The 15,670-nt window shown below is 45.9% G+C and overlaps 1 protein-coding gene across 5 annotated transcripts in view; it reads right to left on the bottom strand.

Annotated features, from left to right (window-relative positions):
• Positions 1-4,898: 4,898 nt before the first annotated feature.
• The window catches only part of LUC7L (LUC7 like), a 30,278-nt gene continuing 19,506 nt past the window's right edge, over positions 4,899-15,670 (bottom strand). For 3 of the 5 annotated variants that reach the window (XM_081089792.1, XM_081089795.1, XM_081089794.1), the window contains 5 exons: positions 13,354-13,530; positions 10,062-10,150; positions 6,621-6,650; positions 5,894-6,098; positions 4,899-5,232 (listed from right to left, as the gene is read on the bottom strand). In XM_081089792.1, the coding sequence (XP_080945918.1) occupies positions 5,927-6,098; positions 6,621-6,650; positions 10,062-10,150; positions 13,354-13,530 (468 nt within the window). In that variant the 3' untranslated portion in view covers positions 4,899-5,232; positions 5,894-5,926. The remainder of the gene's footprint in view (positions 5,233-5,893; positions 6,099-6,620; positions 6,651-10,061; positions 10,151-13,353; positions 13,531-15,670) is intronic. The other 2 variants (XM_081089791.1, XM_081089793.1) reach the window with 1 other exon arrangement.

The following is a 15,670-nucleotide window of genomic DNA, read 5'->3' as shown; positions in this document are numbered from 1 at the left end:
TGAAGAATATAGCCATCAAAAATTAATGGTTAGCCCCAATGGTTGAGCAGTGACCTGTAAACCGAGAGGTCAGGGTTCGATTCCTGGTCAGAGCACATGCTCAGGTTGCTGGGGCTGTGGGCTCGATCCCCAGTAGGGGGCGTGCAGGAGACAACTGATCTCTCTCATCATTGATGTTTCTCTCTCTCCCTCTCCTTTCCTTTCTGAAATCACTAAGAAATGTGTTTTTTAAAAATTCAATATATGTTTAAGAGACAAAACATAGTTATAGAATTAGCAAACTTAAAAATAGGTCAGATGCCGAAACCGGTTTGGCTCAGTGGATAGAGCATCAGCCTGCGGACTGAAAGGTCCCAGGTTCGATTCCGGTCAAGGGCATGTACCTGGGTTGCGGGCATATCCCCAGTAAGAGATGTGCAGGAGGCAGCTGATCGATGTTTCTCTCTCATCAATGTTTCTAACTCTCTATCTCTCTCCCTTCCTCTCTGTAAAAAATCAATAAAATAGCCCTGACTGGTTTGGCTCAGTGGATAGAGCGTCGGCCTGTGGACTCAAGGGTCCCAGGTTCGATTCCAGTCAAGGGCATGTACCTTGGTTGCGGGCACATCCCCAGTGGGGAGTGTGCAGGAGGCAGCTGATTGATGTTTCTAACTCTCTATCCCTATCCCTTCCTCTCTGTAAAAAATCAATAAAATATATTTTAAAAAAAAAATCAATAAAATAAAATAAATAAAATATATTTTTAAAAAAATAGGTCAGATTATTTTATATGAATGGACTCATATAGTATGTGATCTTTTGTGTATAGATTCTTTCACTGAGCATAAAGTTTCCAAGGCTCATCCATGTTGTAACATATCAGCACATTCCTTTCCATGGCTGAGTATTATTCCATTGTATGGATAGACCACCTTTTGTTTATCCATTCATTAGTTGATGGACACTTGGGTTGCTTTCACCTTTTCACTATTATGAATGCTGCTGCAACAAAAATATATAACAAGGTTTTGTGTGGACAAAACCTTGGGTGTATGCCTCGGAATGGAACTGCTGGCTCATATGGTAACTGTTAACTGAGTTTACAAATGAAAAACTACATTTATAGTGTTTTTTACATTTACAGCAAAAATATAAATAATAATTTTATTGTTAAAAAAATAGGTCAGAATAGCCCAGCCAGTGTGGTTTAGCGTCAACCTATGAAGCAGGTGGTCATGGTTTGATTCCCGGTCAGGGCACATGCCCAGGTTGCAGGCTGGGTCCCCTGTGTGGGGCAAGAGGAGGTAGCCAATCAATGACTCTCTCTCATCATTGATGTTTCTCTCTCTCTCTCCCTCTCCCTTCCTCTTTAAAATCAATAAAAATATTTAAAACATTTTTTTAAAGGTCAGAATAAATTTAGACTGCAGCCCCTGCACACCTTTCAATTTTGTGTTCCTGGTGCCTTACTTGCCTCACCCAGCGCCAACTCTACTACAGAATGCACTTGAGGCAGAAAGGAAGTGGCCTAGGGAGAAGACTGAGATGTAAGAGGGAACAATTGACAAAGAAAGTGGTAACTACATTGTGCTCTCTTCAGTAGGGAGAGGCTGGACCCAACTAGGGGGGAGGGGGCAGATTGGTCTTAAGTCCCAGACATGCTGGACCTTTGGGGGATGCGGGGGGAGTTTCCCAAAGGAGAGACTTGAGGGCTCAGGAGGCCCAGGAAAATATAATACTGTGTTGTATTATACAGTATTATTATATATATAGTATACAATACTGTACTGTACATTTGAAAGTTGCTGACAGAGTTTAAAAGTTCTGGGCACAAGAAAAAAATTTTGTGACTGTGTGGCGATGGCTTATTGTGGTGATCATTTAGCACCTTACAAGTGTCAAGTCATTATGCTGTACACCTGAAACTAATACATTTATTGATTATATCTCAAAATAAAAGGTGGCCCCGGTCATGGTGGGAGAACTCCCCTTACCACTGCTCCCCTCCTGGACTGTGAGGATGGCACAACCTCCTTGGGAGGGCAGCCCCGATGCTCAGTGTGGAAGTCAGGCAGGCAGGGAGACATGGGCAAAGGGACAAAGGCAGGAGGGAAGCTGGCAGATGCAGGGAAGGAAAGGGAAGAGCAGCCTGTTTTAACAAATCCTCTAATAATTCAGACACTATCAAGTCTGAGAGCCATTCCATCTCCACAGATCCCAAACCCCACTGTGGCCACCATCCTCCTCCCAGGCGAGGCACTTCCCCTGCATATCCCTTCCCCACTTGCCTGAACTATGGCAGGGCCCCACCTCTAGGAAGCTCCCCCAGCTCCCAGACCCAGGCAAGTGCACCAGCTACTGAGCAGCCTGCTACCGGAGAGAGGATACCCACATTTCCACATGATGCAGTGAGGGTCCAGGACAAGCTGGTGAAAGCCAGGGAGGGTGCACCCCAAGGTCAGGCTCTGCTCTGGAGCCTATGAGCTCCCATGCAGGCTTCAGGGCCAGCAGTTTCCCCAGCCCTTCCTTCCTCAGATTGCAGCCTGAGCCTGGCCAGAGATCCCAGTGTGAGTAGGGAGGGCAGCCCCAGAAGCCCTGCTTACCCTAGCTGCAGGGTCCCTTCCCCAGGACACCCTGGGGCCTCTAATGCAGGGTTAGGAGACCCCACAACCCACAGTAGGTGCTTATGACCATGTCTTCCTACACTGACCAGAAACGAGGTGTACGCAGGGGAGTCCCTAAGAGTACAGTAACTAGGGTAAACCTAAGGGGCCTGGAACCTACCACGACCCTGGAGGATCCGTATCTGTTGGCTTTGCCTACCACTTCTCCTCAGGGACTGCAATGGCCCTGACCGGCATCCCTGTTTCTTCTCTGCAAACAAGTAGTTCCCACATTTTTTATTTTTAGAGGGGACTCAAGGTGGAGTGGGTCCCCTCCAGGCCAAACCCCCTCTTGGTACATGGGTGGCCTCCTCTTGGCACCCTCTGTGTCATTCCCCCGGAGCTTCCACCTGGAAACTCTTCTCTGCTGAGACCCCAGGTGAGCATTAGGGGTTGAAGCACCCTCATGCCTGTGCCATGTTGTGCACTGCCCCCATCAGTCTAACCTCCTCTGTGCCCACCCAGAGGGCAAGGCCACTGTTCGCTGCTCTCCTGGCACCCAAGAGCTTGGCGAGTGCTTGGAACCCATGAGACTCAAGGGCTTGAGTGCGCCAGGGGCAGGTGGGTGGTACCTTCTGCACTAGGGTTGTAAGAGCTGGGCAGTCTGGATCCCGTCCTCCTAGCACAAGGGCCCAGACCACCTGGTCCTGGATTAACTGGAGAGGCCAGGTGTGCAGGGAGGAGCTGTAGCCCTCCAAGCCTTTCTAGCGGCTGTCTTGACCTCAGCCCCACCTGCCTTCTGGCTGGAACCCCAGGCCTACTCCTAAATCCAGGGACATCTGCCTTTTCAAAACCACCCCCCGCTCCATGCACAACACATGACTACACTTAATGCCATTCAGATGTAATTACAAATGCTTAAAACAGTAAAATTTACATATATTTTACTGTAATAAAAAGAAACCCTGTCCTGGCCAGTGTGGCTCAGTAGCTAGAGTGTCAGCCAGCACACTGGAGGGTCAAGGGTTCGATTTCTGGTCAAGCGTACAGGTCCAATCCCTACCTCTAGTTGGGGTGCCTGTGAGAGGCAACCAATCAATGTGTCTCACATAGATGTTTCTCCCTCTCTCTCGCCCCCATCCCTTCCACTCTCTCTAGAAATCAATGGAAAAAAATATTCTCACTCGAGGATTAAAAAAAAAAAAAAAGAGCCCTAGCTGGTTTGGCTCAGTGGATAGAGTGACAGCCTGTAGACTGAAGGGTCCTGGGTTTGATTCCAGTCAAGGGCACATGCCCGGGTTGCAGGCTTGATCCCCAGTATGGGGCTGTGCAGCTGGAGCCGATCAATGAATTTTTCTCATCACTGGTGTTTCTAACTCTTCCTCTCCCTTCCTCTCTGAAATCAATAAAAACTTATTTAAAAAAACACACAAAAAACCCACTCCTCCAGAGGATGAAGGTGGCGAGTGGTACTTCTACAGCCCTGCCCAGTCTCCTGCCTGTGTACCCCCCTACCCACCCAAGTTGCCCGAGCTGGGAATGTCTTCTGCCAGCTTCAGTCCAGCCCCTGCCTGTCACAGGCCAGGCTATACAACTGAGACAGGAACCCATTACTCCAGCTCTTATTCCCTCTGACTTGCCCCTCCCAGAACCACCCTTAACCCACTCAAGGCTTTCCACCACTTGTGTGCACTTCCCAACCCAAGAGGGCATGCAGAAGGCAGCCGATCAATGATTCTCTCTCATCACTGATGTTTCTCTCTCTGTCTCCCTCTCCCTTCTTCTCTGAAATCAATAAAAATATATTAAAAAAAAAGAAATGTGGGCAGACGGAGTGCCTACCTCCTCCCTAGTGGAGCCTGTGGTCTGCACTGAGGGGTGGAGCCAGGCATATCTGGATCCAGTCATTAGGGCAAGGGGAGGTAGGGTGTCAGATGACCAAAGTCAAAGGGGAGTCCCAACAGTAAGTTATAATTTCTGAAGATGAGCAAAGCTCACTGAGACAGTGCCCACTGTCACCATATGTGAAGGCTGAGGTGAAGGGTCTAGAACAGCCGTGGGCAAACTACGGCCTGCGGGCCGTATCCGGCCCGTTTGAAATGAATAAAACTAAAAAAAAAAAAAAAAGACCGTACCCTTTTATGTAATGATGTTTACTTTGAATTTATATTAGTTCACACAAACACTCCATCCATGCTTTTGTTCCGGCCCTCTGGTCCAGTTTGCAAATCCATTGTGGCCCTCGAGTCAAAAAGTTTGCCCACCCCTGGTCTAGAACATACAGGGACAGCAGAGACCCCATTGCAGCATTCAGGAGGCAGTCAGTCAGATTTATTTATTCCTACTCAACATAACCGCAGAACACAGGAGTAATTCTGTACATCTCTAGAAACTCACAGCTAGCTCCAAAACAATAGAAATTTTAAACTACAAAAGATGAGTTGTATTCAGCAAATATAAAGGGTAACTTCAGGCCGTGTCCAACATTTATCAGACTATTTACAGCGCCCAGGCATAGGCTCAGATCTCTCCAGCCTCCTTCTCCTCCGATGTCTTCCCGTTGGAGCTTTCAAGCCTCCAGTCGGTGGCCCCACGCTCGCTCCGACCTCGCTCCCAGGACTCCTCCCTCGACGCCCGCTCTCTGGAGAACCTGGGAAATGGGAACCAGAGGCTCAGCAGAGGCTGTTGTCTCCCTTCTGACTGTCTCCTCAGATGCCCCTCAACACCAGGTCAAGGAAGGCCAAGACCCACCCCACCAAGGAAGGCTCCCTAGCACGCCAGAGAGCAGTCAGGCCTGCCATCTCATGCCCAGCCCATAGCCACTAAAAAAGTGACATTTGAAAAGATTTCTAGTAGCAGCTATAACATAAACAGAGCAAAGGAAAATGCAACAAAAGGTCCACATACGGAATATGACCCATTATGTAAAAACACAATGGAAAAAAAAGAGACTAAACCCAAGCATATACCAAAGTTGTAACAGTGGTTACCAGTGGTGTGTTTTCCCTTAGAAAAACCACAACAGAGATAAGCAGGGCACAAGCCTCAGTGATGGTGAGTTGATAGGCCCTGCGTGTGTCAGGCACCTGGTGGGGCCATGCTCATGTGTGACCACCCCCACAGCCTCTCAGTTGTCCCATCCCTGAATCCATCTGCTGCTCTCAGCTTAGGGCTCCCAGGACTTTGGGTTCCATTCACCACTCCTCAAGGCCCCAATACTCAGTCCCACAGATGCCCAGCCAGTCTCCTGAGCAACAGGCATGGCTGACGGACCCCAGCAGACCCTGGGAACACAAAGAGAAAGGGCTCACTCCTGGTTGCAGCTACTGAAGAAGTCAGAGTAGTTACTTGTATTTCGCACTCCGGTCCCTGGAAGTCCGGCGGTGGCCCCGGCTGTGACTCCGGGAACGACTGCGGTGACGCCGGTGTCTGTCTCGGGACCGGGACCTGGAAGGCTTTCGTCGTTCTCTGGAGGTAGATCTTGACCTCCTCCGACGCCGGTCCCGGGAACGTGACCTGCAGTAGACCAGAGGCTCTGAAGGTTGTGGTGGCCCCACCCCAACGACCCTCCTCTCTCAGCACATTCAGCTTGATGCTTTTCTGCTCTCTCTCCTTTCCTCCTTACAGCTTGGGTTCAAAATAGTGCCATCAGTTAATCTCTGGTCAGAAAAGAATTATGACCAGACCCTTCCCACCTTCCTCTCTAAAATAAAGAAGAAGAAAAATGCATGTGGAAAAGAACCTGTGACTGAGAACACTTAAATGGATCTGTTTGTTTTTAATCCTCACCTGAGGATATTTTTCCATTTATTTTTAGAGAAATGGAAGGGAGGGGGAGAGACAGAGAAACATCAACGTGAGAGAGACATCATTTGGTTGCCCCCCACACAGACCCCTAGTAGAATCCAGGATCAAGCCTGCAACTGAGGTACATGCCCTTGACCAAAATAGAACCCAGGACCCTTCAGTCCACAGGCCAATGCTCTATCTATCGACTGAGCCAAACCGGCTAGGGATTAACTGGATCTGGAAACCTACCTCCTGCGATCTCTGGTTCTTGATCCAGACCTAAAATGAAGGGAGAAAAATAATGAACATTTTCCCCAAAACAGCCCCATCCCTCACATCTCAGGGGAGGAGTCCCAATTCTACAAGGTGAAGGAGGGTCGACTTCCCACAGAAACCTGTTATCTTCTAGCGTTTCACTTGTCCTCAGGCCTGTGGCACCAAGTGTCAATGCTTACAAAATGAAGTCCACCTCCAACCCCCAGCTCTTAGCTGCTTTTGGCAAAAGGACAGGCCCAAGCACCTTGAGTTCAATAATTGACTCTGCGAAGTCTTTATAGTGGACGCCAGCACAACAAAGCAGTCACCTAACAGACACAGGGCTGAGTAGAAGCAAAAGTCACCATGACACCGAAGTTAAAGCAAGACCTCAAGTTCCAAACACAGGCTCACTGCCAGATGAGGTCCTTGGGTAATAGTATACCATCAGCAATTCAAAAAATGCACATAGTAATGAGACCTCATTTTACAGTGTCCACATCAAAAGTTTACATGATTGCCACCAACATGGGCTGAGGAGGAAGTGACAAAACATGCTCTTATACCGTGTGGCTTGAGGTGATTTAATAAAGCCACTTGGAAAGCAATTTCTGTAACACCTACCAATATTTATTTGTTAAATTCCTTTATGCCAGAAATTCTAAGGAATTTTTTAACACTCAAAACATATACAAAGATGATTTCTAGAATAACTGTTCAAAATATTTTTTTAATATATTTTTATTGATTTTTTACAGAGAGGAAGGGAGAGAGAGAGTTAGAAACATCGATGAGAGAGAAACATCGATCAGCTGCCTCCTGCACATCTCCCACCAGGGATGTGCCCACAACCCAGGTACATGCCCCTGACCGGAATCGAACCTGGGACCTTTCAGTCCGCAGGCTGATGCTCTATCCACTGAGCCAAACCGGTTTCGGCATAACTGTTCAAAATAGTTTTATAAAAACATAAAAGTGGTCATCAAAAACTAAAATTGGCCCTAGCTGGTTTGGCTCAGTGTATAGAGCGTTGGCCTGTGGACTCAAGGGTCCTGGGTTCAATTCCGGTCAAGGGCACATGCCCATGTTGTGGACTCGATCCCCAGTGGGTCTCATTGTTGATGTTTCTCTCTCTCTCTCCCTCTCCCTTCCTCTCTGAAATCAATTGTTTAAAAAATTAAAAAAAAAAAAAGACCAAAATGAGTCCCCCCCCACCCCCCCAACCAGAAAAGGAAAGGGAACCCTCATACACTGTTGGTGGAAATGTAGATTAATGCAGCCATGATGGAAATTCCTTGAAGAATTAAAACTAGACCCACCAATGCCCCAGCAATTCCACTTCTAGGTAAAGTAGTCCCCCCTTTCCTTTCATTTTCTGCAGCTTCAGTTACCCACGGTCAACCTCAGTCTGAAAACATTAAAATTCCAGAAAGAAAAAATAAGTTTTTAATTGCACACCCTTCTGAGTAGCATGATGAAATCCTGCAGCATCCCACTCCGTTCTACAAATCATCCCTTTGTCAAGCATATCCATGCTGTATGTGTTACCTGCCTGATAAGTCACTCAGTAGCCATCTTGGTTATCAGAACAACTGGTGAAGTACCACATTGCTTGTGTTCAAGCCACCTTTATGCTACTTAATATTGACCACAGAGAACAGGAGTAATGATGCTGGCCAAGAGAAGCCGTAGAGCATACACAGGAAAAAAACAGCTTACTTAGGGCTCAGTACTATCTGCAGTTTCAAGCATCCAGGTTTAGGTTATCTATCTCCTGCAGATAAGGGGGGAACTACTGTATTTATTTGTAACCCCAACCAAGTGTCTACTGACAGATGAATAAAGAAAAGTGATACATACACAAGGGAATATTATTCAGCCATATAAAAGAAGGAAATCCTCCCATTTGTGACAACATGGATGGACCCTGAGGGCATTATGCTAAGTGAAACAGGTCAAACAAAGACAAATACTATATGATTTCACTTATATGTGGAGGCCTGGGATGGGGAAGTGAATGAAAAGGGTGAAGGTGGGGGGAAAAAGAATACTGTTATGACACGTCACTGTTAAGGACACACCTGCTGTGGGATGATCTCAGATATCAGCTGAGGGTCCCACAGGTGCCAGTGCACAGACACAACCCACACCACAGTGGTCACCTCTGTGTAAACAGGGGCTTCCATGTTTTGCTTGTACATTTCTATACTGCTTACGTTCCTTTACAAGCAGAAACTGTTAGGTAATTAATGGGAAAAATATTATACTTATTTATCCTTCCATAGTTACACACAGAGGAAGTCCTTCAGGAAAACCCAGTTTCTGGGCCTTTCAAGGACAATGAGCTGTGCCCAATAGGAGAGCACAGTTACTCCTGGCTCAAGTCAAGTCTCTTCCTGAACTCCGACCAGACTCAACATCTCTACGTAGATGTTCTTACACAAACTGAGTATGGCCAGAGTCAATTTATACTCCCTACATCCTCCTTACGCCAACACACAGCTCCTAGTCTTTGCTACCTCCGTAGATGGTCACTCAAGGCCAGAACCATGACACCAGCTCCATTCCCCCTTTGCTTTCCTCACAACTGATTACCAAGAAATCTTATCAGCTCTATACCCAGACCCTTCCCACCCTCACCTGATTAAACTTCCACCTCCTCCTTCTGAGCTTTCCCAGCTGGCTCCTCACTATTCTTGCTGCTACTGCCCCTACCACCTGCATTTACTCACAAGGCAGCAGGTCCCAACCTCCTCCACTGGCCCCATTTCACTCAAGTCAATGCCAGAGGCTAAACAGCCCCAAGGACCTTCTTGCACAGCTAGGCATAGCAGCGTGACACCTGTTCCTGCCTGTCCTAATGCCGAGTGCTACATCCACAGGAGTCCGGGTGTAGCAGGTTCCTCTCCCTCTTCTATGCTTTACTCTCGGGGGTGGGGGATGGAGGGTGGTGTCTAAATCTTTCCAGGTAAGAATTAAGTCACCAGAGTTCTTGTGCAGCTGAAGATAGCCCAGTCCAGTGCTGCACTACTGTGCACACAGGTCTTTCTAGGCCAGCCAAGACCTTGCTCAACTGAACATGCTGCGGGTTTATTTTCTTTTTTTTTTTTTTAAATATATTTTATTGATTTTTTACAGAGAGGAAGGGAGAGAGATAGAGAGTTAGAAACATCGATGAGAGAGAAACATCGATCAGCTGCCTCCTGCACATCTCCCACCGGGGATGTGCCCGCAACCAAGGTACATGCCCTTGACCGGAATTGAACCTGGGACCTCTCAGTCCGCAGGCCAACGCTCTATCCACTGAGCCAAACCGGTTTCGGCGGGTTTATTTTCTTTTAACTGCCTCTTAGGTACTTAGCAGACCTCAACTGTTTATCAGCAACACTGCAATGCAAGTAGGGGTTTCCTTACTATGTGCTATCTCGGGCTCACCTCCTGCTCAGCCTCTCCTCCCGTTCCCTCTCTTCTCTCCTCCTCAAGCGATCCTGGTTTCTCTTCTCCTGCTTTTCAGCCACAGTTTTCTAAATAAATGAAAAATTGGAAAATGAGAGAAGAGAAAGTTACTAGAGTGTAAATATTGCTTAATAAAGCACATTTATATGACCTCAGTATTGGTAACTTAAAAATCTAAGAGAAAGTCTTAACAGGAACATGGTCAATTTAAAAACTTCTTAAACAATGAAAAATGGAAAACTCATTTTAAAATGCTTCATCATCACACTAAAAAAACTGTAAACATATTTTAATTGATTTCAGAGAGGAAGAGAGAGGGAGAGATAGAAACATCAATGATGAGAGACAATCATCGATCGGCCATCTCCGGCATGCCCCCTACTGGGAATTGAGCCCACAACCTAGGCATGTGCCCTGACCAGTAATCAAGCTAGGTTCTCCTGGTTCATAGGTCAACACTCAACCACTGAACCACACTGGCTGGACTATCATTACATTTTATAAATTCAGTGACAAAGTGCATACCTTCTTTTTTTTAATCCTCACCTAAGGAGTGAGGATATTTTTTCCATTGATTTTTAGAGTGGAAGGAAGGGGGGATGGTGTGAGGGAGGGAGGGAAAGAGAGAGAGAAACATGGATGTGCGATAGACACATTGACTGATTGCCTCTCACACCCGCACTGAACAACGGCAGGGATTGAACCTGCAAACCCACGTGCGTGCCCTTGACCAGGAATCAAACTGGCGACCCTTCAACGCCCAAGCTGACGCTCTAACCACTGAGCTTGCCAGCCAGGGCGAGAAACTGCATAGTCTAAGCGATGTTGTACTTCTAAGTCACAGAAAATGTATCATATTGCTTTAAATCAATCCATAAAGTTAGTTTTCTGGTGAAAACTTTATGGTGAAAGAGAACACAGGTATCAGACCAAATACATCTTGTTGCTGGGAGCCAAGCTCCTGCTGTCGAGGAGCAGTCAGTCTTCAGGTGCCTTTAGACCTGGCCTCACAGGGAAGCAAGCAGGGGAAGTGGACCATGAACCTCCAATCGTAACACATGGCTCATTAGGCTTGATTGTGAACCCAACAGAAAAGAAAATGCAACGGGCTGGAGGAGGCCTTGAGACACTTGCACTACTGGAACACAATCAACACAGCTCAGTGCAGAGCAGTTCAACCTGCACATCCCCAACCCAACGTCTTTCAAACCTTTCAATGGCCTGATCTCTTTGCTCAGTAAAATGAAGTCATGAAGGGAAGCCCGAGCCAATGAGACAAACAGTCACCAGTCTTCTCATACCTATGAAGGCATGAAGGAAGATCTTAAACCTCAGTGTGGACTGGAACCAGGCCAGGTCCCCAGGAAGAGAAGGCACAGCAAGGTCTGAGAGAGGCTAGCTTTCCTCCCTGAAGCACTCTCTAGCTATGAGAACCTTCCTGTCTGGCACCTGCAGCTCTACAACTGGGACTCCAACCACTTGCACCTGGAGCAGGCACACACAATGGACAGGTTAATATTAATAGAAGTCTCAGCACCTCTGCTTCCATGCGCACTTCCTAAAAAAATCTGACCATGAACAGATCTGTAGGCTGGCATCATTTCCTTTCCAAACTCTTCCCACTCCCTAGGAAAACGATCTTTCCCCACCCGACAAATACGGCCTTAATTTTCTATACCCCCGCATTTACTTCAGTGTGTGGCTCTGAGATGTGAACACCTCTGGGACCACTGTGAAGTCATCTCTGATTAGAGCATAGAACTCCCACCCTCTTTATCATTTAGAGCTACCCTTCCAAATACATTTTCTGTTGTTAGTTTAATAGCTATTTAACAAAATCTATAATATACTTGTGTTGTTTTGGTCAACAATATACTACTCATCACTGTAAAGATAAAACATACTTTCTAGATCAACTGAGTAATTAAGTTCTTAAGGTTTTAGGGGAAAATATTTTAATAAATTCACCTTTCTGATGTAGATATGCGTTACAGAAATGAAAAGCTTTCAGGACAAAATTATGGAGTGATATGGCATGGAACTATAATTTAAAGGAGAAATGGGCCCTCGCTGGTTTTGCTCGGTGGATAGAGTGTTGACCCTCGAACTGAAGGGTCCCAGATTCGATTCCGGTCAAGAGCACATGCCTCGGTTGCACCTGAATCTCTGGGGCAACCAATCAATGTGTCTCTCTTATGTCAATGTTTCTCTCTGTCTCTCCACCTCCCTTCAACTCTCTCTAAAAATCAATGGAAAAATATCCTCAGGTGAGGATTAACAACAAAAAAGAAAGAGAGTGAGAGAGAGAGAAATGGGAATGTGACATTTCCAAATGCTAAGGAGATTTTTTAAATGGGGACAAACACAAAATTGTTATTTATGTTCTACTGGCTACATATATTTTTACAACTCTGATATCCATAAACTAATAAAGTAAAAATTCTGACTTAAAAACATGTGACAAAGCATATTAATTTTCAAAATCCTACTGGGAGCACAGGAATAAAATGTGTCAAGACCAGTGGCTGAGAACATCCTCACTGCCACCCCAGCTCCCTTGCCCAGTGCCGAGATCACACATCACCTTCCCGGGGACCCCTCCTTCGATGCAGAGCTCTGCTACCCACTGCTCCTTCCTGAGAGGCACACAAGAGTCTCAGTCTTATCAGTGTCCTACAGTTAGGTGCCACATGTCTGTCCTTCCACCAGATTTCAGGTGTCTAGAGGGAAGGCCTTCCTATTTTCCAGCATCCCATCTTTAACACAGTACATAGCAGGGAAGACTCCTGTCAGTTTGGAGAACGATAATTCTAAGTATCTGAAATATGTTCACCCTTTCTTCTTAGTGTTCTGTATTCAAGATGTCAAATGTTTTACAGTCTAACCCAGGAAAACAACTACCTTCTCAGCCTAAGTTGGCTCAGGGCAAGGGCCAGGATGTGTCGTCTCCCATCTAGCCTAACCATTCGTCATGCACATGCATTGCCTCTGTCCAAAGAGAAAAACTAGAGGCTGCTGGTTTTCCCCCATCTCCTAACAGAAGTTATTTCGGAGATGTGCAAGAGGTGTCCACATCCTGTACCGGACTCTGCCATTATCCTTATAAAAAGGGAATGCAGACTAAATAAATGTCCAAGGCCCCTTAGGTCTCTGTGTGAGTAAGTGATGAATTGAGCATTTATTTCACTATAAAACTCAAGGCACATTCTTAGGATAAAAACAAAAGTTTTCTAGAAGGAAATAAATGCGAAAAGATCACAAGACTTCTTACCCTCAACTGATCAAGCTTCTCTCGGATCTGAATGAACCCCAAGTGCAATTTGCCCCCAAAGTGGTCTGCAAGACGACGGTCATTGTCATGGAGACCAAGGTAGGCTGAGCAGACTTCACAGACACGCAACTTTTGCTGTTGAAAACTGGATGCAGGCATAGAATTTCTGTATTCTTCCTGGAAAAAGAGAATGGAGTGATGAAAATGCCACCAAATAGTCAACCCCTAAAATGGAAATATTTAAAGGGACTATAGAAGTGAGAAATAAATAAATAAATAAATAAGAATTTGATCATTTCAAAGTTTCAGATATTTTTAACCAATTTAAATTCATCATTTATTTAAAAAATGAACCAACAGCCCTGGCCAGTTCAGTTGGTTAGAGGGTCGTCCCAATAGGCCAAGGTTGCAGGTTCGATCCCTGGTCAGGGCATATATAAAAATCAACCAGTGAATGCATAAATAAATGGAAAGGATCGATTTTCTCTCTCCCTCTCTCTCTAAAAATCAATTAAGAAATTTTTTTGAAAGAATCAAAAAACCATGATTTTAAAACAAGGAAAATTCAAAACATTCAGACCAGCAGGAGGCTGCCTATTCGCGAGGAAATAGTGAAGGCAGGTCTTTAGGCACTGCGGGGAGTGAAGACCAGAGAAGCAAGACAGGAGAATCTTCAGCAGGGTCCTTCAAAAAATAAACCAAATGAACAAGCAAAAACTCGAGCACCATCCACAGAATTTGTGTCCCAATGTCTAGGAAGCTATATCCCAATGCAGCGCCAAAAGATAAAATCTGGGAGGACAAATTAATATTAGACACTCTCTTCAAAGAAGAAAGTATGCGCAACAAAACAACAAAACCAGTTCCCTCCTGCAGCCACTTCAGTCTGAGTCCAATCACAAGAAGTAACTCACTCAGGCTCAAAATATATGACACGAAAAAAAATGAAACATGACATGGAAACTGCTGCTTGTGCCCAAGTTAGAATGCTCCTTCCAAATCCAGGTTTAAGATATGCATTACAATAGTCACTTATCCTTAAAGGGAGGCCTGATTGTAAGTAATCTATTAATCCACACATTCAAAACATTTCCCAGGAGACTGGCTGGGCATCTGTGGTGAATGCCACATCTACAATTACTTTAGCCCATGTGTAAATCTTTGAGCCATCACAGACTTTGGTGTCTGCTTGGTTCTTTGAAGCAGAAAGAGCTGGCCTTCAGTGTGTGGTAAGAGGCCACGGAGGGTCTCTCCTAACTCTCTGGTCTTCCTGGTACAGCTGAGCTGTCAACAGCAACTCCGGGAGCCTAACTCTGTACTACATATAAACACAAATTTCCCATTTAAGTATACAGAGATTTAGTTCCTATAAAGAACTTAAAGGAACATACGACCCTTTGGTGCTTAGGCCATTGCTCTAACCACTGAGCACGGGGGCCAGGGTTCATTTATCTTTTAGTGTGATCAATCTAAGCAATTATATACAAAAACATCAGATATGTATTGCGAATTCTTTTGTCTCTCTTTTACGTCAAGAATGGATTATATTACCTACGAATATCACTGAAAGGGATGTTGGTGTGACAGGTGCATGAAGCATTATCGCAGCACCACCTTCCAACAAACACTGCTGACCTCAATTCCAGCCTGTGCTGCTGGGGCACCATGGAAAGGTGTCATGACAGCGCCATCATGTGTAAACCCATTGCTGTCTCTTCAATTTGTCACTCCTTCAGCAAGCACTGTTGTAACACCCATGACGCTTGGCACCATCCTATTACGTATGCCATGCTGAGCCAGAGGTGGTGACAACCAAAACCAGACCTACACCGAGGCACCTATATGCCATCTCCTCATCTCTACCTGGCCCTCCTGCCCCCACCACTTCGATAAACTCAGTCTGTGGATCTCAGCCAAGTGGCCTTCAGGATTAACTTACCCTACCTGGAGACCCCATACAACCCAGTCACTCTCCAATTCAGACACCATTTCTTCTTAATTAATCTTACCCAACTGTTCACATTCTCTTCTGTCTGTGCCCCCACCCATTCTCCAGTGCCATCTCCATCAGGGGAGGCCCTCTTCCAGCTTGCTCACGACTAAAAAAGTGCCTGGCATTGAGCTGAAGCTTGGCGAGCACACCCTGTCTCACTCTGGCTCTACCATTCTCAAGCCACTTCTAACTGTAGTGGTGAGGATTCAAGGACAAGGTATCCAACAGATAAAATAATCTAATAAGAAAACAGTTACCAGTGAAAAAAACACTGAGCCCTTGATCTGTTCCGCTACCACACTGCCAGTGTGTCCTGGCCTGGCA

Source organism: Myotis nattereri (assembly GCF_964212035.1).
Source record: "Myotis nattereri genome assembly, chromosome: 4".
In the NCBI taxonomy this organism is placed as follows: Eukaryota; Metazoa; Chordata; class Mammalia; order Chiroptera; family Vespertilionidae; genus Myotis; species Myotis nattereri.
Note: the sequence above shows the minus strand (reverse complement) of the source record. Positions and strands in the feature narration are given on the sequence as shown.